The sequence below is a fragment of the Labeo rohita genome, chromosome 5 (assembly GCF_022985175.1).
Source record: "Labeo rohita strain BAU-BD-2019 chromosome 5, IGBB_LRoh.1.0, whole genome shotgun sequence".
NCBI classification, from domain to species: Eukaryota; Metazoa; Chordata; class Actinopteri; order Cypriniformes; family Cyprinidae; genus Labeo; species Labeo rohita.
The window spans coordinates 14,505,189-14,527,206 of record NC_066873.1 but is presented as its reverse complement, the minus strand read 5'-3'; the positions used below and the strand labels follow the sequence as shown (position 1 = coordinate 14,527,206).

Below are 22,018 nucleotides of genomic sequence, written 5' to 3'. Positions count from 1 at the left end.
CAGACATTTGTTTTTGTGTGGATATACTCATTCAGTTGTGATTCATTCACTTTATCATCGTGAAGAAATAGAGAGTTGAGATGCGTCACAACCGGTTTGAAAGTTCAGTGCAACACTAGGAAGGCGAAATGCGATAATCGTATGCAAATGTCGGAGAAAGTGAAAAGGCAGCTACAGATTCACACAAGAAGCTTCACACTGCTGACTCACTCTCTCTGGGCAGCACTGTGATGCTGATGCCAGGGTCACTAAGTTTGATGAATGGAGGGTTTCCCGATGTCCTGTCCTCCTCCCTGATCAAAAGGATGTTTTTTGCACACACATTCCCATGAGCCAGATTCTTCTCCTCCTGTGTGTGAAAGCACAAAAAGCATTAGTCAATTCTGGCTCGCAAAACCACACGGGTTACTCCTGAGCTGTTGCTGTTTCTTACCAAAAAGAGCATAGCCCAGGCGAGCTGCTTGGCCACTTCCAGCTTCCACAGGATGTTAACTGATATTGAGTTCTTGTTTTTCTTCAGGTATGTGTCCAAGGAACCAAACTTCACATATTCCTGCACCATGATGTCTAAGACAAAAAAAAAAACACAAGCTCAAGTATGCAGAGGTAAATCGCTTTGGTCACATGTGAGTAATGTGAAGACTTACTCTCCTCCCCGCACACGCAGATACCGTAGGTCAACACCAGATGCTTGTGGGTGAGCTGGCTCATCATGCTGGCCGCCTCAAAGAAAGACTTAAAAAGGGAGGGAAAAAAGAAGAGGCTAAAGTAACCACATGGTACATCAGTTAATCAAGCACAAACAAGCTTATTCCATGCAGCTAGACTGAGACATGTCAACTCTTATTTTGAAATGTGATGTTAAAGGGATCATTGAAAAGAGAAATAAAGTTTAGATGACTTGAAGTGTCCAAATCTTAAGTCACAGTTCAATTCCAAACTGATTTTAGAATCCACCATACGTTTACATTACATTTATATAGACCACCTTGATGAAACTCTCTCTTAAAACAGGAAATCTAATCTATGTCTTACCTCAGAGTAATTCCTGTGGGCTTTGTCCAATACTTTGACGATGACTTCAGTCTTATGGGTTTCTCCATAGTCTCCCTGCTCTTTCCGAATCCCTTTGAAGATCTTGGTGAATGTCCCCTGACCTTGACTCTCACCCTGGAAACAACATTTACACTACTGTTCAAAAATTTGGTGTCAGTAAGATACTTTAATTTTTTTTAATGAAGCTTACCCAGGCTACATTTATTTGATCAAAATATAACAACACAATATTGTAAGTTACCCCTGTTGGAAAAACCCAGCATATGCTGGTTAGGTATGTTTTGAAGCATGGCTGCTGGTTTGAGCTGGTTAAAGCTGGTCCTTAGCTGGTCATGAGCTGGTTTAAGCTCGTCATGTGGTAGTAATGGGAGCTTTCGAAGAACTCCTTCGTGATGCTTCAAAACTTTTGTGAATCAGTTGTTTCGAAACCAGTGTTAAGGAAAGTTACTTTTAAACGTAACGCATTACAATTTTGCTTTACTCCCTAAAAAAGTAACTAATTACATTACTTTTTATGGAAAGTAACATGTTACATTACTTTTGCATTACTTTTTAAATCTGCTTCTTTGTTTTAAAAAAATATATATATCTAATTTTGCAAACGTAAAAGCCCTTTCACACCAAAACTGAAATTAATTCACCTCAGGCTGAAAGAAAAGTACATTCACACAGGAGAAGATCAGCAATAAAAAAAAACATGAAGCACAAATGATGTTACGTTTATCAAAAGCAGTTTTTGCTCATTTATATGGTTGAATTAGATCATCGAAGGTCAGCAGCAAAGAAACTGGTTAATAAATGGGAATAAATACATAAAGGATATTTGTATTATTTAACATATTTAATTATTGCAGGCTTGCATTATATGCGGAGTTTGCATTTCACTGTTTTTATTCATTTTGAGGAATACTGAATCTGTTTTTCTGAGTGAGATGAATTAATGCATGTTTACGTTTAAACCAGATCTAGGTTTCCAACTGCTTTACTGTCATGTGCTGGTCATGAGCTGGTCCTGAGCAGGAGCTAGTTGCTTAGGACCAGCACATGACCAGCTAAGAACCAGCTTAAACCAGCTCAAACCAGCAGCCATGCTTCAAAACATACCTAACCAACATACGCCGTTTTTTCAACAGGGACATTATTACAATTTAATATTACAATTTCCTATTTTAATACATTTTAAAATGCTAGTTATTCCCGTGAAGGCAAAGTTACATTTTCAGCAGTCATTACTCCATTCTTTAGTGTCACATGACACTTCAGAAATCATTCAGAATATGCTGCTTTGAGGCTCAAGAAACACTTATTATTATTAATGTTGAAAACTGTATTTTTTTTTTTTTTTTTTAAAGTGAAATTTTTTATTCTTTTTATGAAATTCTTTTTAACATTATTAATATCTTAAAAGGGATAGTTCACCGAAAAATGAAAATTCTGTCATTCGTTACTCACCCTCATGTTGTTCTAAACCTGTAAGGTTTTTGTTGATCTTCAGAATACACATTAATACATTTTGGATGAAATCCAAGAGCTTTCTGACCCTGCATAGACAGCAACACAACTGAAAGGCAGTAAGGACATAAATAGTCCAATAGTCCATGTGACATCAGTGGTTCAACTGCAATTTTATGAAGCTTTGAGAATACTTTTGTCTGCAATAAAAATGTTTTAAAAAAAATAATGCCTTTATTCGACAATGTCTTCTCCTCCATGTCCACTGTCCGTTCATGAGAGCACCAAGAGGTATGCGTGTGCTGCTGATGCAGGAGCTGACATTCTGACGCAGAACCTGGATGTGCTGCGCCTTGTTTACAAGGCAAAGATGATGCACACTGTACATAAAACAGTCTTCTCAAACACGCCTGAAGATTTCAACAGAGAGGATGACTTGCAATTTTTTGCCATCCTTACTTATTTGAACCAGAATATACAGAAGAGAGATGGACGGTCTACGTCAGAATGTCAGATCCTGTGTCAGCAGCACCACACGCATGCGTCGTGTTCCGCTTGTGAACGTGCAGTGAAAGACTGACACGGAGGAGAAGAAACTGTTGAATAACGTTGTTATTTTTGTTTTCTATGCACAAAAAATATTCTTGTAGCTTCATATCATTACCGTTGAACCACTGATGTCACATGGACTATTTAATCGATGTCCTTACAACCATTCCTTGAACGTGTCAGTTGCGTTGCTGTCTATGCAGGGTCAGAAAGCTCTTGGATTTCATCAAAAATATCTTAATTTGTGTTCTGAAGATGAATGAAGGTCTTACAGGGTTGGAACGACATGAGGTTGAGTAATTAATGACAGAATTTTCATTTTTGGGTGACCTATCCTTTTAATGTAATGCACCCTTGCTGAATAAAAGTATTAGTTTCTTTCAAAAAACAAAAAACAAAAAACAAAACAATACAATCTTACTGACCTCAAACTTTTGAACGGTAGTGTAATATACAATACAGTTTTTTGTACACAAGCACCATTTACATGTATAAGGTAACAGGATGCTTACGAGATTAAGGTCTTCTTTTTTGATTTTATGGAACACCATCTGACTGATGTTGTGTCTCCGCAGTGAGGAGGACAGGGAAACCTCTAAACCCCGATGACTCCGGCACACCAATAAACTCGACTTCTCTATTCACATCAAAGACACAAGTAAAAGGGCTGTCAGGATGATCAATTTAAGGTAAAATCTCTATAAAGGTAAACAAAAATATGTTTTCTCAATCTAAAAAGTTGTTGTTTTCCAGAACATGACACTGTAGAGTTGTAAATTTGTGGTACTTCTATATCATATGAACATGATGAGAATATCAGTTGCTTTACTGACCTTTGGCCTTTGGTGAACAGCACCTGCTGAACTGAAAGATGATACCATCTGATTTCACGGTTTCCTTCTGGTAACACTTGAGCAGCTCCTTTAAACATCTAAAATTCCTTTTGGTTCCACTAAGATTGTAGTCGCCACTTTCAGACCTGGTAATCAGACAGTGCTTGTACTCTACATCCTCATATGCCTGATGGAAAGAAAAGATTATGTCAAGAAATGTACACCACCATGCAAATGTTTGGGATAAGACGGTATCAGAATGATTCCTGAAGGATCATGTGACACATTAAAGACTGGAGTAATGGCTGTCGAAAATTCAGCTATGCCATCACAGGAATAAATTATAATTTAATATATATTTCAAATAGAAAACATTTATTTAAAAATTTAATATTTCACAATGTTATCATTTTACTGTATTTTGGATCAAATAAATGCAGCTTTGGTGATCATAAGAGACTTCTTTCACAACCATGAAAACTTTTTAACGGTAGTACATAAAACTGCTAAAGTGACTATTTATTAGGTTTTATTTAATTATTAAGCACTTAGCAAAAACCTACCCCGACAGCAAGAGTCAGGAAGTATTTGTTGAAGTCTTTAGGGCTGCAGCGGAGCACGAAGAGACCTCTCTGGTTCCCTGACTTGCGTAGTTTACTGATTGCAAACTCCATTCTGTCAAAATAGGCAGTGAAAATAATGATAATGCTTACAAATGATGCTTCGATGCAAATCTTCAGAGAATCTGATGAATCACTTAACTGGAGCCTTAAAAAACTAAATATAAATCGGGGCCAAAAATGGTGCTCTGAATAAATTCTTTCATTTTCGTTCATCCTGTAATGCTTACGATATCGGGCCGTGGCAGTAGCTCTCGATGGCCTCCAGCAGATGGGGTGGAACGACATCTTTGCAGAGGTAGTGATGGGCATCTGTGGTCAGTCTGTAGTAACCATCAATTAGAGACACAAAAGACAAGGCCTCCATAGACGAGGAGAACACCAGCTCCTGTTAAAAAAGGGGCATGATCTGTAAATATTCCCACCGATAATAGTAGGAAGAAATCCAAAAGTTCAAAGGCACTGTAAGCCCCTTTAACATGGTGTAACAATGAAAGGATATCCCAGTGAACAATGCAGCAGACTTTCTCTTTTACAACAGACTTACTAGAGTTTTCCCATCCTGCTTGTTGATGGAAACAATGCGGTTCATGTTGGTACCCTCTTTGCTGGCTTGTCTGATACTGATATCGACAACTTCCCCGAAATCACAATACGTCTGCAGGTCCTTGTGAGAAAATACAATAGTGTTATGAAATTTCACCAGCAGAAAAAGAAACCCCCCTCTTCATTTTGGCATGAGTACAGAAATATTAATAAATACAACAAGACTGGTATTTCCTTCAGGATATGCCAATGCATTCAAGGCTGCAAAGGAATTCTTTTAAAGTTCCAGGTAGGTTATAGTTAGGTTTCATGACACGTAGCATGTGTCTGGTTTACAACACAATCGTTGCATTGTAAAGGTGGCTCCACATTCTTGAAGAGATGCATGATTTAACCAAATACTGTATAGTACAGTTAAAGTCAAAAATTTACACACACCTTGCATAATCTGTAAAATGTTCATCATTTTAGCAAAATAAGAGGGATCATACAAAATGCATGTTATTTTTATTTTGTACTGACCTGAATAAGATATTTCACATTTAAGAGACATTTACATATAGTCCACAAGAAAAATGACCCTGTTCAAAATTTCAATTGTTCAATTAAATTCACTTTAAATTAAAAAAGTTTTCACCCCCGGCTGTTAATGCATCGTTTTTTCCTTCTGGAGCATCAGTGAGCGTTTGATCCTTCTGTAATAGCTGCACGTGAGTCCCTCAGTTGTCAACAGTGTGAAAAGATGGATCTCAAAATCATATAATCAGTGGTGGAAAAGGTTCAAACACACAAAAATGCTGATTCAGATAACAACACAGTATTAAGAATAAAGTGTATGTAAACTTTTGAACAGGGTCATTTTTATAAATTCAACTATTATTTTCTCTTGCGGACTATATGTAAACATCTTTTATGTGAAATATCTTATTCAGGTCGGTACTAAAAAAAATAACATGCATTTTGTATGATCCCTTTAATCTAAAGTGACAAAAAGTGACAAAAAAATGTTAAAAAAGGAATTCTATTTAAAAAAATAATTGCTGCTCTTATGAACATTGTACATTTAAAAAGTGCTGTTGAAGAATGAAGACCAGAGCAATTGCTGCTGAAAGCTTAGCTTTGTTGTTTTATAACCATTAAAGGAATAGTTCACCCAAAAATGACAATACTGCCATTATTTACTCACTCTCGGGTTGTTTTAAACCTGTATAAGCTTCTGTCTTCTGTTGAACATAAGGTTTGGGTTTGGGACAATAGAGTGAGTAAATAATGACCGAACTTTAATTTTTGGGTGAACTATCCCGTTAATGACAAGCAGCCACATGTTTAGTACTATTAATCTGCTGTCACTTTAAAAGCTGCATGCATCTAATATACAGGCACACATCTGTTTTTCTCTGTTTACTTTCACTTTAGACATAACCAACTGTTTATATGTAAACCTTGTATGTTTTTGACAGTATTACCACAATCAGACACAAAAAATAACTTTGACAGGTTTTTTAGTGTGCGTGCGTTTCAGGTATACAAGCTCAAAAAAAGCGCAAGTCAGAACAGCACGCAAATAAAGTTTAACCGGCAAGGCTGTAACGCAGATGCAAATAAGGTACTTTTGTGATTGCGAAGTACAGTGTCCTGTGAGTGTAACACTACCACCAAGTTAACATTTGATGTGAATGTACGTTTCATTGTACAGTATATTGAAATTGAGGCACCAAAACTACGAATGATAGAAATGATAGACCTTAAATATCGGAACTACAGCACGTGTTTAACAGTTGTCAAACTGTAGAAGAATTTGTATGTTTGAGGACTATCAGTGCTGCCTTACTGGCCTGACTAGACCTCTACTAATCTAAATACGGATCTGTTTCATCTGAAGTGGGCAGCGGGTTCTAAAACAAACAGTCTCTCATAAAGAGTTCATAATGTCAAAGCAGTTTAAACATTTACTCATATCACTAAAACATACTGGTGACCATATCAAATTCAAACAGTTTAGTTTAGTTTAGTTTAAAACTTGCTTTGCGTATCAGTAGGGCAAAAGGGTAAATGTTATTTTGAATGACTCATGAATTTAAAATGGTTTACCTCAGACTGTGTTTCTTTATGTCGTTCTCTGCACCACTGGATGCCATTGTCTGCAGAGACGACGATGGTGGCCGGCTCAGCAGAGTGCTCTTTAACCTGGAAGCGTTCGGTGTAGAAGCCAGGGTCCAGAGACTCCAAGCTGATCAGGTATTTGAGCTTTAGGTCACGGGCTGAGGCTCGGCACTGGCTAAGCTGCTGCACGACCTTCCGAAAGCGATAGCGGATGCGCTTCCTTGTGACAAAATGGTAGTCTTGGATTCGCTCCCTCATGTCTTTAGGGAGGAAGAACTTGTAACTGTGAATAGAGCAGATAATATGAGTTAGTATCAAATACTACAGTTTGTTCTGGGATGGATGGAGGTTTGTATATGTCTTTGTACCATTTGTGTTTTTATATTACTATATTTCTATGTTTTTGGGACAAGGAACCAAATGTTTTAAGGGATCCTATTATGCTTTTTCACTTTTTGAACTTTAGTCAGTGTGTGGTGTGTATCTTTGGGCATAAAAAAAGTCTACAAAGTCTACAAAGTTACAAATCTCAAAGTCCACTCCAAAGGTAGATATTTCGTTTTTAAAAAAAATCCCTTTTCAAGATCTACAACAAACGGCTCCTTTGGACTACAGCGTTTGCTTTCCGTATGCTATGATGTCACAACGCGGTCCATTAGAATATCATTAAAATAAATCCCGCCTATGGAAATTAGAATGGTTGGAGGGAGGGTAGGGACGAGGTGGGGGATTAGCCTAACTTTAGCGATGCAGCGTGGAGAGCCGCTTAACGAGCCGCAGCGCAGCGGGTATAAACACAAGCAGAGTGGCCGCTTCAGGGCAGTAACGCGCCTCAGACGTGCGCAGTACAGGGGGTCGAAACACATGCCGAAGCGGCGATCTACTCCGGTTGCCTCGTTGGAGCCGTAATGTGCCGCAGACGTGTGCAGTGTGTGGTAAGAGATTTATTCATCATACAGTGTAGACAGCTTCACTTATAAAGCGATTGTGTTTTTTAAAATGCATAAACCTGCACTAGAAATAGTGATGATGGTTTTTGATAATGTTAGGCTGCTTTTAACCTTATGCTGGAGCTGGTTTCGGGCAATGAAACTAAGTATGTAAATAATTAAATAAATTTGCAATCTCGCAGGCTGAGGATAGGTCTTAACACTACTGTAGCGTATTATTTACTCACCCTCCATGCACCCTAGGTGTATATGACTTCCTTCTTTCAGACGAATGCAATCGGAGTTATATTAAAAATTATCCTGACACTCCCAAACTTTAGAGCGGCATATATGGATGTGTTTCTCTTCATCAGTCCAAAACAAGTCTAATAAAGTGCATCCATCCATAATAAAAAGTGCCTTACATGGTTCTGGAGGGCTCATGTAGCAAATCGATGCGTTTTTGTAAGAACAATACCCATATTTAAAACGTAAGAATCACTTTAATCTAGTTTGCGCTAACTGCTTTGCTGGTATGGTATTGTAATAATTCAACTTTCTGTTGAATACAAATAAAGAAGAAGTTTTTTTAGGAATACTGACGGTAGCCACTGACTTCCATTGTATTTTTTTTATACTATGGAAGACAATGGATACCATAAACTGTTTGGTGGTTTAAAAAAATAAAATAAATAAATAAATCTTCTTTTGTGCTCAACAGAAGAAAGAAACTCATATAGGTTTGAAACAAACTGAGGCTGAGTAAATGACTGAATTTTCATTTTTGGATATTAAGAATATTAAGAAGATCATCCCATTACCAGTACCTAATGTCATTATAGATGTCCAGTGGGGAGCACTGTTTCTCTTTGGCAATCCTCATCATGTCCAGCACAGCCATGCCAAGACACTCCTCCTGAACCTCATGGGCACTGGATAACTTCACCCAACCATTTACGAAGTCACTCCTCCACTGCATAAAACACAGAGGAAAAACCCTTATCTGTCAGACAGTCTAATAAAATGTCAAAAATGTGTTAAAAAACAGTGAGAGGGAGAGTTGAATGACATGGTAGTAACAAGGCACAAGGTTTAAACAATTAAGGTCATTGGTTAGCCCTTAGTCTCATAATTATTACATTGCATGTAGTTCTATAATATAAATCATATATTTATGATTTAACCCTAAACGCCACATACACTTGAATTCAAAAGTTTGGGGGCTGGTATGATTTTTATTTGATCAAAATACAGTAAAACAGCAACACTGAAAATATTATTACAATTTTAAAAATAACTGTTTTCTATTTTAATCTATTTTATTGTAATGACAACTGAATTTTCAGCAGCCATTACCATCTTTGATTAACTCTTTTGTAACATCATAAATTGGCTTTTGATCAATTTTTTTGATCTGATTAACAGTTTCAAAGTTTTAATTTTAGGGTTAAATATACAGGTAATAAACTAATAAACATTTTAGCAAAGTATGCTGGGTATATCCATACCATCCATATATATATATATATATATATATATATATATATATATATATATATATATATACATATACATATACATATACATATACATATACATATACATACATATACATACACTTATTATTGCTGGTCAACACTATATATTTAATTTTGCAGCGCATTTTTTTTTTTTTCCATTTACATTACCTTGCTAACACCAACTTAAAGCCATTTTTTAAATCACTAATAATTTTAATAATAATTTAATAATTTAAAATTTAACATTTTAATGTAACATAACTCTCGTAACATTAAAAATGTCTTTACTGTCACTTTTGATCAATTTAATGTGTCCTTGCTGAATAAAAAAAAAAAAAAAGAATCTAAATTATCTAATTAAGAGTTTAAATGTTTTTATTTTGAAATAGGGTAATATACAGACTCATAAACAGGTTATGTGTGTGCATGTAATTATATGTGACCCTGGACCCCAAAACCAGTCATATGGGTCAATTTTTGGAATTTGAGATTTATACATCATCTGAAAGCTGAATAAATAAGCTTTCCATTGATGTATGGTGTGTTAGGATAGGACAATATTTGGTACAACTTGGTACAAGATACAACTATTTAAACATCTGGAATCTGAATCTGGAATATTTCTCAAAATATTGAGAAAAATCACCTTTAAAGTTGTCCAAATGAAGTTCTTAGCAATGCATATTACTAATCAAAAATTATGTTTTGATATATTTATGATTGAAAAATCAATAATTTGGACCCATACAATGTATTTATAATATATATATATATATAAAAAAAAAAAAAATCACAAACTGATATGTGTAGTTGATAAAACTATTAGATAGATAATGGATCAATGTTCACAAATTTGTACTGAAAAAAAAATTAAATAAAAATCACAAAATATTTAAAAACAGAACAGGTTCATTATCTATTTACAGGGCTGTCTATAAGTTGAAAACTGACTACTGGTATTTTGCCAGTCAGTTATCCTTTCTGTTACTCTCAAAACGCTTATTAGCAGCCAATTAATTGGACTGGCCGATACAATGATCTAGATTTAAAAATGACCCTGAGTTAATGATATTAGGCACTGTTAAGTGCATGTTAAGCTTAAAAACACTTATTCACCATTGCTCTGGGGAAACACACCAAAAACATCATGTATTAAGCATGATATGTCAAACAAGCATCGGTAAGCAAACATATCATGTTTTTATTGTAAACCACCAACTACAACACTGTGCATTAATATGTGTGTTTAAGAGAAAACCACATCAGAACTAAAAGCAAACCAGAGCAGCCACAGACTGACTGACAAATGTACACAAGATGACACTGCAAACAACCCGTTTAAAAATGACTCCTGTCTGTGTCAGACCTGCACATTTACAGGACATAAACCCATGTAATCCAACGGGGTCAGACAGAGTTCACCTTCAAACACATCACAGCTTAATTTTAAACCCCATAAGCCTGCTCTCTCCCCGGATGACCTCAACATGATGACTTCTGCTGAAACACTGTTTCCCCAATAGTGGCTTTTTTTGGTCACTGAATAAAATGGGCCACAGTGACAGTAACCTACATTCAAGGATATTTCTTGCTCCTTAATAGATAAGGTAAGGACATATGTTCGGTCTATGACTGTGCAAAACATTTTCGCAAAGCATTCTTGATATATAAGTACCGTACTGGTTATTTAACAATTTTTTTTAAACGTATTATTATTGGTCAACACTGGATAATCAATTGTGTAGCCCATTTCCAAATTGATCTTAAAAATAATTCCTTTTGTTTTTTTTTTTTATTACATGTAAAACAATTTCAGATTTTATTGTTTTATTGGAAACACTTTACCATTGTTAACATTAGTTAATATACTAACGTGAACGAACAATGACCAAAACATTTATTACAGTATTTATTAATCTTTGTTAATGTTAGTTAATGAAAATACAGTTGTTCACTGTTTGTTTATGTTAGTTCACAGTGCGTTAACTAATGTTAACAATAACAAATTGTGTTTGGGATCAGTAAGATTTCAAAAGAAGTTTATTATGCTCATCAAGGCTGTATCTATTTGATCAAAAATACAGAAAAAGAAATGTAATTTTGTTTACTTTAATTGTAATTTAACATAGTTTAAAATATAATGTTTCCTGTGAAGCAAAGCTGAATTTTCAGCATCATTACTCCAGTCTTCAGTGTTTAATGATCCTTCAGAAATCATTCTAATAAGCTGATTTATTATCAATGTTGGACACAGTTGTGCTGCTTAATATTTTTTAGGAACTGTGATACAGTGTGATTTTTTAAGGATTCTTTGATGAATAAAAAGTTAAAAAAGAACAGCATTTATTAAAAAAAAATAAGCCATTACTAATCACTTCTTATCCATTTAACACATCCTTGAATTAAAGTACTAATTTAAAAAAATATATAAATAAAAAATAAAAAATAAATAAATACTAACACTAAACTTTTAAATAGTAGAATTGTAACTAACTATATATTGTAATCTAGAAAAATTGTTTAAAAAAAAATAATAATTTAACAAAAACTGATCTTTTTAACTTTTTATCAAAGAATTCTGAAATATGTATCACAGGTCCCAAAAAATATTAAGCAGCACAACTGCTTCCAACATTGATAATAAATCAGCATATCAGAATGATTTCTGAAGGATAATGTGACACTGAATGATGCTGAAAAATCAGCGCTGTGTCACAGAAAATAAATTAAATTTTAAAGTATATTAAAATAGTAAACCAATATTAGAAATTGCAATAATATTTCATAACATTATTTTTTTCTATATTTTTGATCAAATAAATACAGCCTTTATGACCATAAGAGACTCCTTAGACCTAAGTATTAAAAAAAACATGATTAATTACATTACAAAAGGGATTTTATAACCCTGCCATGCATTCTCCTTAAAAAAATGGTTTTGACAACTTTTGACAATAACAGTCAAATTACAGAAATAATAGTAATAATAAAAAGATACCTAACCATCAGCGAACAAACCCACAACCAAAACATTTTAACCCAACCCCTATAGAATATCTGCCAAGTCACTAATTAGTCTATTTTTATTGTATTCAGCTAAACAAAATCTAAATGTATAGGGGATATACAATCTCCCCATAGCAGTGAAAACAAATGAGACTTTAACTTAAAGCAAAAATGAGCTTTTCTATCACAAAAACATTATGTATTATATCCAGTCATTAAACTGCTTGCAGCCATTGCCTTCTTACTCGCTATACTAAAGATTCTAAACAGGTACTTGTTTCAAAGGTGGCTGCGATTTTCACGGAAACACGTTCTTCAGACAACGTAAAACATCGAACTACCTTTAATATGTCCTTGCGAAAGTGACACTTGATAGTTATGAATATAAAAAAAAAAAAAAAACAGAGATCAATGACGTTCTCTTCAGTGACAGTCATCGCATACCAGACTGTTGGTGGAAGACGAACAGGCGCCACGAAACAAGCCCACTCAGTAGAGTCAGAGAGCGACCAGCATGAGTTTCCTTTATTTATCATTTGTTTAGTAAATAGGGGCCTTTGTCCATGCAGATATACACTAGTGTAATTCACATTTACACACTCTAAAATCCGAAACCAAGACTGTCTGTTCTCTGAGAAGATAATCTAGGCTAAACTGCAATTAAATTATATATGGATGTGCTCAATTAGAGAAGATATGCTCAGATTTCAGGCCAAACTAAGTGTAATTGTAAAACACAGTTGCTATGGTGATTCAGTATCCACCGAGAGCAAAAATAACACTTACTTCCCAATTAAAGGTCATTTCTTTATTACAATGCTGACGTGTGGGGAAGCCTCACCTGAGCAAAGAGGTAAGACATTACATAGTCATCCAGGACAGGACTCTCAGACCCTTTAGTCACTCCATAGCGGTACGCTCGGGACGCCCCAGAACTGTACCAGCTGGGAAAATAGTACCTGATGGAAAATATCACAGTCACTAAATCGCAGGCTGAAAAAGACAAAAGCCATAAAATAATATTAAACGGTTTATTCAAGTGAAAGATGGAGCTGAGAGTGTTACCTAATTCTGAATAACAAATGCTCATTGGCGGTTTCGTCTAAATGGAGAACATAATTGGGTGATAACCAGACCCTTTCGTCTTCTTTGTACAGCCCAAACAGGCTGCAGTAGACTGGAGACACTCCTGTGAGAGACACATGAACATAGTGAGACAAAAGAGACAGACACAACAGTAGCCTTAAGACCTAAACACAAACGCAAACATTTTCCACACCAAAACACCAGGTGTAAAATGAGAAAAGCCTGCACATGTAAACTAAAGATGGGTCGCCAGTGGTGCAACTAGTACATTTGTGGCATTGGCTAATAGGGCTGAGGTAAAAAAACAAACAAACAAAACAAACAAACAAACATATTTCTCGATTTTAATCGATTCTCATTTTTACAAAACAATATTGATTCTTAAATCCCAAGAATCAATTAGTCTAGCCTGTCTTCAGTCGATGAACAGAACACTGTAGCGTACCTCCCATAAATCAAAATGAGCTTTGTGCTTTATTACTTTTGACATAAAAACAAAGTCTCAGATTTCAAATTTTGTCCTTTTTATTACAGTATTCAAACAATAAATGCAATGCTCAAAGTGGATTAATAGATTGCTTCAAGAGAGGAACGAACTAAACGTCTGCTCCGCTTTAATACCAGTTACATCTCAAAATAAACGAACAAATATCCGAAAGTATGTTAAAAGAAAGAGTACAACTTATTGAGATCCGCATACTGTAATTGCTCAATCAGTGTTTCAACCACACAAAGACCTCAATTTAACAGCTAGTTAACAATGTCACTTAACGTCACATTTACTAGGGTTGGGAGGGGAAGAAAAAAAAAAAAAAAAAAAAAAAAAAAAAAAGATTTACATATGAATCGCGATTTAGTCTTCTAGCGATTTGCATTGATTCATAAATTTCAAAAAATGATTTTACAGTTAATATAATAATAATAATAATAATAATAGCATGATGATGTTGGAACAAAACAGCAACAGTAATGGAGGAGGCAAAACAAATACATCCTGCCCCATTTTCAGCGAGGGCAAGTGTTTGGAAAAATATTAGTGATTACTGATCTTTTGTTATTATGGAAAGTATTCGGAAAGGCACGGAAAACTAACAACGCGTTCTACAGAGCCACTAAACAGACATGGTTAGCCTCTTGCTAGCGGTAGCCTGTTACATTAGAACACATAATACATATTTCACTTAACACATAAACAGACTAAGGAGCGATGACTGATAGGACGATGGTGAATGATCTGCAGAGCCTGAGCACCACTGACAAACATCTAATCTTGTAAAATATGTGGTAAGTAGGACTACTGTCACTCCGTGTGATCGCAAATCTCGAAAGTGAAAGTAAAATGCAAACGCGCCGCATATTAATAACAGCTTGATGCCCACAATTTATATACAGTTTAATAAACCTAACTATATAACTGCGAGAGAAAACAGTGAAATATATTTTTTCCTCCCATTTTGTATTTAGGGGTTTCGTAGTACGTTATTTCATTTACGAACATGGTATGACCGGATTCAGACACATCCCTAATGAGAAGTATACAATATTTTAGATTTATTAGGAAATTAAAAGTCAATAGTAAATAGGAAACATTGATTTCTTGAGTCAGGACTACCCATACTAGAGACTGGTGTGTTTTTGGATTTAAAGGGGTCATCGGATGCCCATTTTCCATAAGTTGATATGATTCTTTAGGGTCTTAATGAAAAGTCTATAATATACTTTGGTTAAAAATTCTCACTGGTTGTGTAAAACAACAACCTTTTTACCTTGCCAAAATAAGCTCTGCAAAAATCATCTCATTCTGGTCGAGGCTGCTTTAAATGTTAATGAACTCTGATCGCCCCGCCCCTCTCTTCTCTCTGTGGAGTGATGAGTCTGTTTACTTTAGGTGCGTTTAGCCGCTAAACTTGCTAACTACACATTATTAGGAAAGGCGATCGCAAAGATTCACAAAAAAAACCCTTATACTCACTTCTGCTGTAAGTGAGGCTGGATCACGAATGATTCACGCAAACATAGATGGATATATGTAGATTGAGAGGTGCATTCTCTTCATAAACAAACATAATCCACTCCATCTTCAGCAGCTCAGATGTCGGGAGTAAATGACGACAACTACGCTCATTATTACATCCGGCAACACAACACCTCAATCGCTCAATTCTTGTCTAACTTACATCCCTGCTCCGGCATCGAAACAAAGAGGGTGGACTGTTACAGCTGATCTGAGGTAAAACACTCATGTCAATCAACTATCGTGGGAGTGGCCTCGGTCTGTGTGACGGCACACTGACAGGCATCTGAGAATGGCTCGATTTGAAAAAGGGTATATTATTTTTACAGATTAATTAAAAACCACTGCATGGATTTTTATCATTACAGGTTAGATTTGTACATACACTGCGAACACACACTAATGTTCAAACAACATTTAAAAGCGTAATGTAATGTAAATGTAAATCATGAGGACAAGAATAATTATGAATTGAATCATGAGGTACCAATAGATTCCCGCCCCTAACATCTACCTCAGAAAAAACATATTGGGTGACCATAAACTCGTTAGTTAGCTTGAAAAATGAAATGAGAGGAGTATTCATTATAGTTGTTTGAATAAATCTGTCAAGTTTTGACGACAGCCACCGTTTAAATGTTTCTATTTCAAAAAACAAATTGGACTAGAAATATAATTATTTAATTGTAACATTATTATTATAAAAAACTTAATTGAGTGTAATTTAAGCATTTGTATACAAATCAGTTAATATTAACCTTCAATACTACAGTAATGCAGTACCAACTGACTGATATTTTACAGCTTTAGTTGAAAATTTGGCATGTACTGTACCTGATATATATCCAAAATCTGAATCGAATTGCAAGCTTGTGAATCAGAATCAAATTGAATCATGAAATTTTTGTTGAAACCCAGCCCTATTAACTAGTTTATTATTAGAATAGAATTTTCCTTATTAAAATATTATTAGAATGATTCATGACAAATGATAGAAATAAATTACATATTAAAATATATATTCTTAAATATATTAAAATAGAAAACAGTTATTTTAAGTTACACACTTCTAAAAAGGTAAAAATTCATTTTAAGTGTGAAAAGGCCTTTTTTTTTTAAATGGTAAAAACTATTTAGTAGTTGATGTTTGGATGCAATGAAACCCTCTAACTAAATAAAAATGAATTTCCTTAAAGGGATAGTTCACCCAAAAATGAAATTTCAGTCATTAATTACTCACCCTCATGTCGTTCCAAACCCGTAAGGCCTTCATTCATCTTCGGAACACATATTTAGATAATAGATAATCCCGAAGACAAACTAAGGTCTAACGGGTTTGGACCAACATGAGGGTGAGTAATTAATGACCGAATTCTTATTTTTGGGTAAACCATTTCATTAAGTGCCTAGTCAAATGAAGCTGCTTCTATAAATCTCTTTAGGATGATTGATATCAATCACATATGCACTTACTAGCCCTTTCAGGTTATTTTAATAGCAGCAGCATGCATAGCAGTTGAAATGATATGAAGGAAGACTGCCAAAAAAAAAAAAAAGACATCTTGAAATACCATCAGACGTCTGTCACCAATACCCTGCTGGGGATGAGCTGATGGCTCCTGGGCTGATGTTTATCTTTATTAAACAGTAAACACAGGTGGACTGACAGGATCTTGTATTATATAAGCCATCAATACTGCACCAGACTGATGTGAGAATCCCCAACGTGTCCCCAATAACTGACTGTTTACACAATAATCGCAGTAAGTAAGATAAAAAAAAAAACATCTTTCCCTGATAGGTATAAAAAAAACTGAAGACGCTGTGTTATCAATAATCAATTTGTATATATGAGTATTAAGAACATAACATCAGGCTGGTAAACTTTTTTAATTTTTTTTTTAAATCATTGTAACACGTGTTCTGACCCACCGCAACGTGACAAGTTTTCCTATTTCTGTTCACACTGAAAGCAAAAACGTCATGTGACATATTGTGTGATCATTTTTGTTTGATACACAGCCGTGAGCATCAAAAATTTTGATAAAATGAAATTTCACAGTGAAAGAGCCTACCCAGTGCAACAAAACAAATTTGGATACCAAGCAACCGATAAAATGTCTTGTTGTGAGATTTTTGTCACGGTCACGTCTCCTTTGGACAAAAACGTCATGGAAGAGATTGATCACATTGCATCTGGGAAGAACACAGTGCTTACTGTGTTGAATAATTAGTTATTCTTTATCAGAATGTATAATCCACATCTACTTCGTAAGCTCAAAATACATTTTTAGCTTCTTTTCTGTACTATATGACTGACCGCATTCCTTGGCAGCGTTGATAATGAGCTGTTCGGTGATGTATTCTCCCGGTGGGTAACAGAGAGGGGTGCAGTTAGCGTCGCTCCGGCTGCTGTGGTAGAGGTGGACGCTGAGAACCGTGGGCTGCTTTGGGCAAAGCTCCTCATGGTGGACGTCACCGTTCTGGTAAAGCGGCTCACAGACGGCTGTCTCCATGTCCATCACAGAGACACAAGCGATGAGAGACAAAAGAGCAACATTCACCTGGTGGTGGACATGTGGAGAAAGAGAGCACAGTCAGATTACCAGTAGATGGCTACTAATATGACAGAACACATTTGCGTGATATATTTTGTTGTACAAAGACAATACAAGGAAATGAATGGATTATCAAACAACTCCTTCAAGTGAACTTCAGCATCAGTGCAAATGCAAATTTCACATTCAAACATCACACCCAAAGTCTTTTGAGGACTTCAGAAGCAATTCATTTGATCACGTCTGCCAACAAATTTCAAAGACTTAAATTTTTTTTTTAAAAAGCCCTAAAGGGCACCTATTATGCAAAATCCACTTTTACATGGTGTTTGAACACAACCACCCTACAATGACAAAAACACACCCACTCCTTATTTTGCAATCAACCAAATCAGTCTCACTATACATGTCGTTCTGATTCTCTAAGCAGTGTGACATCAGATTATTTAGGCCCCGCCCACGGCGGCTGACTGACAGTCCTGCATTGCCATAGTTCCCTCCCTCAATCGTCCTCCATTTTCTCTGTGCTTGAGCAGCTGCAACATGAACAATGTCTCATAAGCAATCGCAGTGTTCTGTGTTTGGAGGTATACATAAGAGTCTTCATTTTCTCCCAATATCTGAGCCACTGAAGACAGTGGATTACTTTTATTTTTCAAGGTAATGAGCCTCAAAATCGACCCAAATATGTCTGCGCAAATCATTTCACTCCAGACTGCTTTGTGAAAGTCACATCATTATGGTGCTTAGCTAATGTTTTAACCGCATTTGTGTGCGTGCGCTATTCAAAGAATTTGAATTGATCAGTGCCGCATTTTTACTTTAGTGACGCTAGCAAACACGTCTTCCTGAGTTCTGCAACATTGTGCTGTTTCACCCCAATTTTGGTGTATTTGGCTTCTCATATGTACCAGGGCTCTACGCTTGCTCTTCTTTTTAGGAGCACCTGTTCTCCCAGTTTAAAGATTCAGGAGTACCTTCTGATCAATAATTAAAAATTCAGATCAAAAATTACCCTTCCCATTGCGAGGTGATATTTGACTCCTTAAAGTGATGTACAGGGGCTTTATTTATTTATTTTTTTATTTTTTTATTTTTTTTGTCATGTAAAATTTAAATTCCATTTAGAAGCTTTTTAAAATTTCTAATTAAAACAGTAGAATAAGAACAAGGAGAATAAGAAGTTACCAATCATATGAAATTAGCATTAGCAAAATTTATTTATACTACAGACGGAGGTGGTACAGAGAAACAAAAATAGCTTGTAGGTGTATTTTCAGATGTTTAACGAGGCTCAGAGGTGGCATGAGTGCAATTAAATTCATAAATAAATGTTGAGATTATGGTTTTAAATATACATTTTTGAACATAGAGATTATTTAAATAACTGAAATTATACTTTAAAAATGAAACTAAAACTGCCAGTAGGTGGCAGCAAGTCACTTGATTTTTATCACTGAATCATTCAAACAATTGATTCATTCCAAAGCCTGATTCATTTAGGAATGAAGCAAGTGACTGCCTGCATCCCAGTGTGCCTACCATCCATCTGAAATTCTGTGTGATAGTAGTAATTTTCAGTACTATTTAGGGCAGACAGGGTGGATAGTATGCACATTGGGATTGGACTACTGTCTTTATGAATAGGTAATCATGAATCACTGACTCACTGGATTTGTTTAAAACGCACATTCATTCAAAAACGACATGTTTGCTTTTAGAGATGCACCGTTGCACAGCTGTGACTGTTTGAAACTATTTTCAATGAAATAGAGCAAAATCATAAAACAGTGTTACAGTCAGACAATTTAAGTCACTTAATATTAACTTGTTTATTGAACTGTTGTATTGAATCAGTATCACATTTGCACACTCCCTTAACAATCATTAAAAGAATCTCCTAGTTACATAGTGTCTGCTCTTTGTTATAATAAGAGGATTCGTGCACTTGCAGAACTCAGCACTGAAAAAAACTGTGTTTTTTGAGCAGTGAATGCATTCTGATTAACACTGTGTTCAAGGACTCAGCACAGGCATAGGCAACGCCGGTCCTGGAGTGCCGATGACTTGAGTTTTGTTCCAACTCAGATCAAACACACCTGAACAAGCTAATCAAGGTCTTCAGAATTACTAGGGCTACAGGCAGGTGAGGTTTTTTTCAGGGTTGGAACTAAACTTTGCAGGACATCAGCACTCCAGGAATGACGTTGCCTATTCCTGACTCACAGATATGTCTGTCATACATAGGGATGACTCGATACCTTAATTTTGGCTTTGGTATGACACCAGAATGTATTACCTCGGTATCGATACCATAGGGCAGTCGATACCATAGGTGACAAATAACCAGCCTCAAAAGATAAGTAAATTGAAAACAATATTATAAAATATAATAATAATAATAAAAACAGATTCATATCTTAATACCTTTGTATTGTAACCTGTAAAAAAAAAAAAAAAAACCTACAGGCAAATGTTGTTCTAGTGCAAGTGTTATTCTAACAGTCAAAGTAATATTTAAAATCATGTTATTATTTCTCTCTCTCTCAGATTGTTTTCAGATTTTAGACTCAGATAGCCAAAGAAAAAGAAAATACAAATCTCGTTCTCTCGGCTGCTTCATTTTAGTAGTCGGCAGTGCGGTAGAAACATTCCCTTATTTATACACACATGAACCCGAGTTCGATTCCCGTCTCGAGGTCCTTTGCCGATTCCGCTCCTCTCTCTCTGCCCAGTACATTCCTGTCATCTCTCTATTGTCCTGTCCATTAAAGCCACAAAAGCCCAAAACAAAACTACAAAAAAAACAAAAAAAAAAAAAGTGCATCACACAAACACCTACAATTGCGTATTATATGCACGCCAAACACGTGTGTATCATATGCACGCCAAAATCAACATCTGTGCGTAAATAGCATGCCAGAGAAAATCCCTCACAGCCCTTAATCTGAATACGTTAGCTTTAATAAGCATTAATCTACCAAATTATACAATGAAAACCATCCAGTGTTGCATTACATTTGGTTATTTTATTTGATTTCTTTAGTAGGGTATATTGCACCTGAAAAAAAAATGTTAGTAGACCTCCATGAAAAATTAAAGCACTGTTTATTTAATTTGTGTCTTTGTTTTATTGTTTTTATCAGTTTGTTTTACTATTTCTTTGTTCATGCTCTTGGTTCCTCCTACCAACAGTTTATAGCTGTAGGTATGCAAAGCAGAGATATATACACTACAGCCACTTCTGAAGACGGGGTGGGAATATGCAGCTCTTTTTTTAGACACGCCCCAAAAATGACATTCTCCAGAAGTTACAATAATTTATTTGTTGGGTATTTTGAGTTAAAACTTCAGACACATTCTGGGGACACCAGATATTATATCTTGTAAAAAGGGGCATAATAGGTGCCCTTTAAAAGGGGTCATCGGATGCCCATTTTCCACAAGTTGATATGATTCTTTAGGGTCTTAATGAAAAGTCTCAAATATACTTTGATTAAAAATTCTCAATGGTAGTGTAAAACAACACCTTTTTACCTAGTCAAAATGAGCTCTGCAAAAATCATCTCATTCTAAGGGGTTGTTACTTTAAATGCAAATGAGCTCTGCTCACCCCGCTCCTCTCTTCACTCTGTGGAGTGACGATCTTGTTTACTTTAGCTGCATTTAGCCGCTAAACTAACTAACTACCACGTTATAAGGAAAGGCAATCGAAAGATTCATAAAAAAACGCTTATACTCACTTC

At 35.5% G+C, this 22,018-nt stretch overlaps 1 protein-coding gene across 2 annotated transcripts in view; it reads right to left on the bottom strand.

Annotated features, from left to right (window-relative positions):
• jak2b (Janus kinase 2b) overlaps nt 1-22,018 on the bottom strand; it is a 41,143-nt gene that overhangs the window by 10,212 nt on the left and 8,913 nt on the right. For both annotated transcript variants that reach the window (XM_051109633.1, XM_051109634.1), the window contains exons 2-15: nt 18,035-18,278; nt 13,680-13,803; nt 13,456-13,573; nt 8,916-9,061; nt 7,148-7,442; nt 5,058-5,177; nt 4,741-4,898; nt 4,454-4,565; nt 3,891-4,077; nt 3,570-3,694; nt 1,036-1,170; nt 648-735; nt 434-567; nt 211-349 (exon numbers count right to left, since the gene is read on the bottom strand). In XM_051109633.1, the coding sequence (XP_050965590.1) occupies nt 211-349; nt 434-567; nt 648-735; nt 1,036-1,170; nt 3,570-3,694; nt 3,891-4,077; nt 4,454-4,565; nt 4,741-4,898; nt 5,058-5,177; nt 7,148-7,442; nt 8,916-9,061; nt 13,456-13,573; nt 13,680-13,803; nt 18,035-18,236 (2,083 nt within the window). In that variant the 5' untranslated portion in view covers nt 18,237-18,278. The remainder of the gene's footprint in view (nt 1-210; nt 350-433; nt 568-647; nt 736-1,035; nt 1,171-3,569; nt 3,695-3,890; nt 4,078-4,453; nt 4,566-4,740; nt 4,899-5,057; nt 5,178-7,147; nt 7,443-8,915; nt 9,062-13,455; nt 13,574-13,679; nt 13,804-18,034; nt 18,279-22,018) is intronic.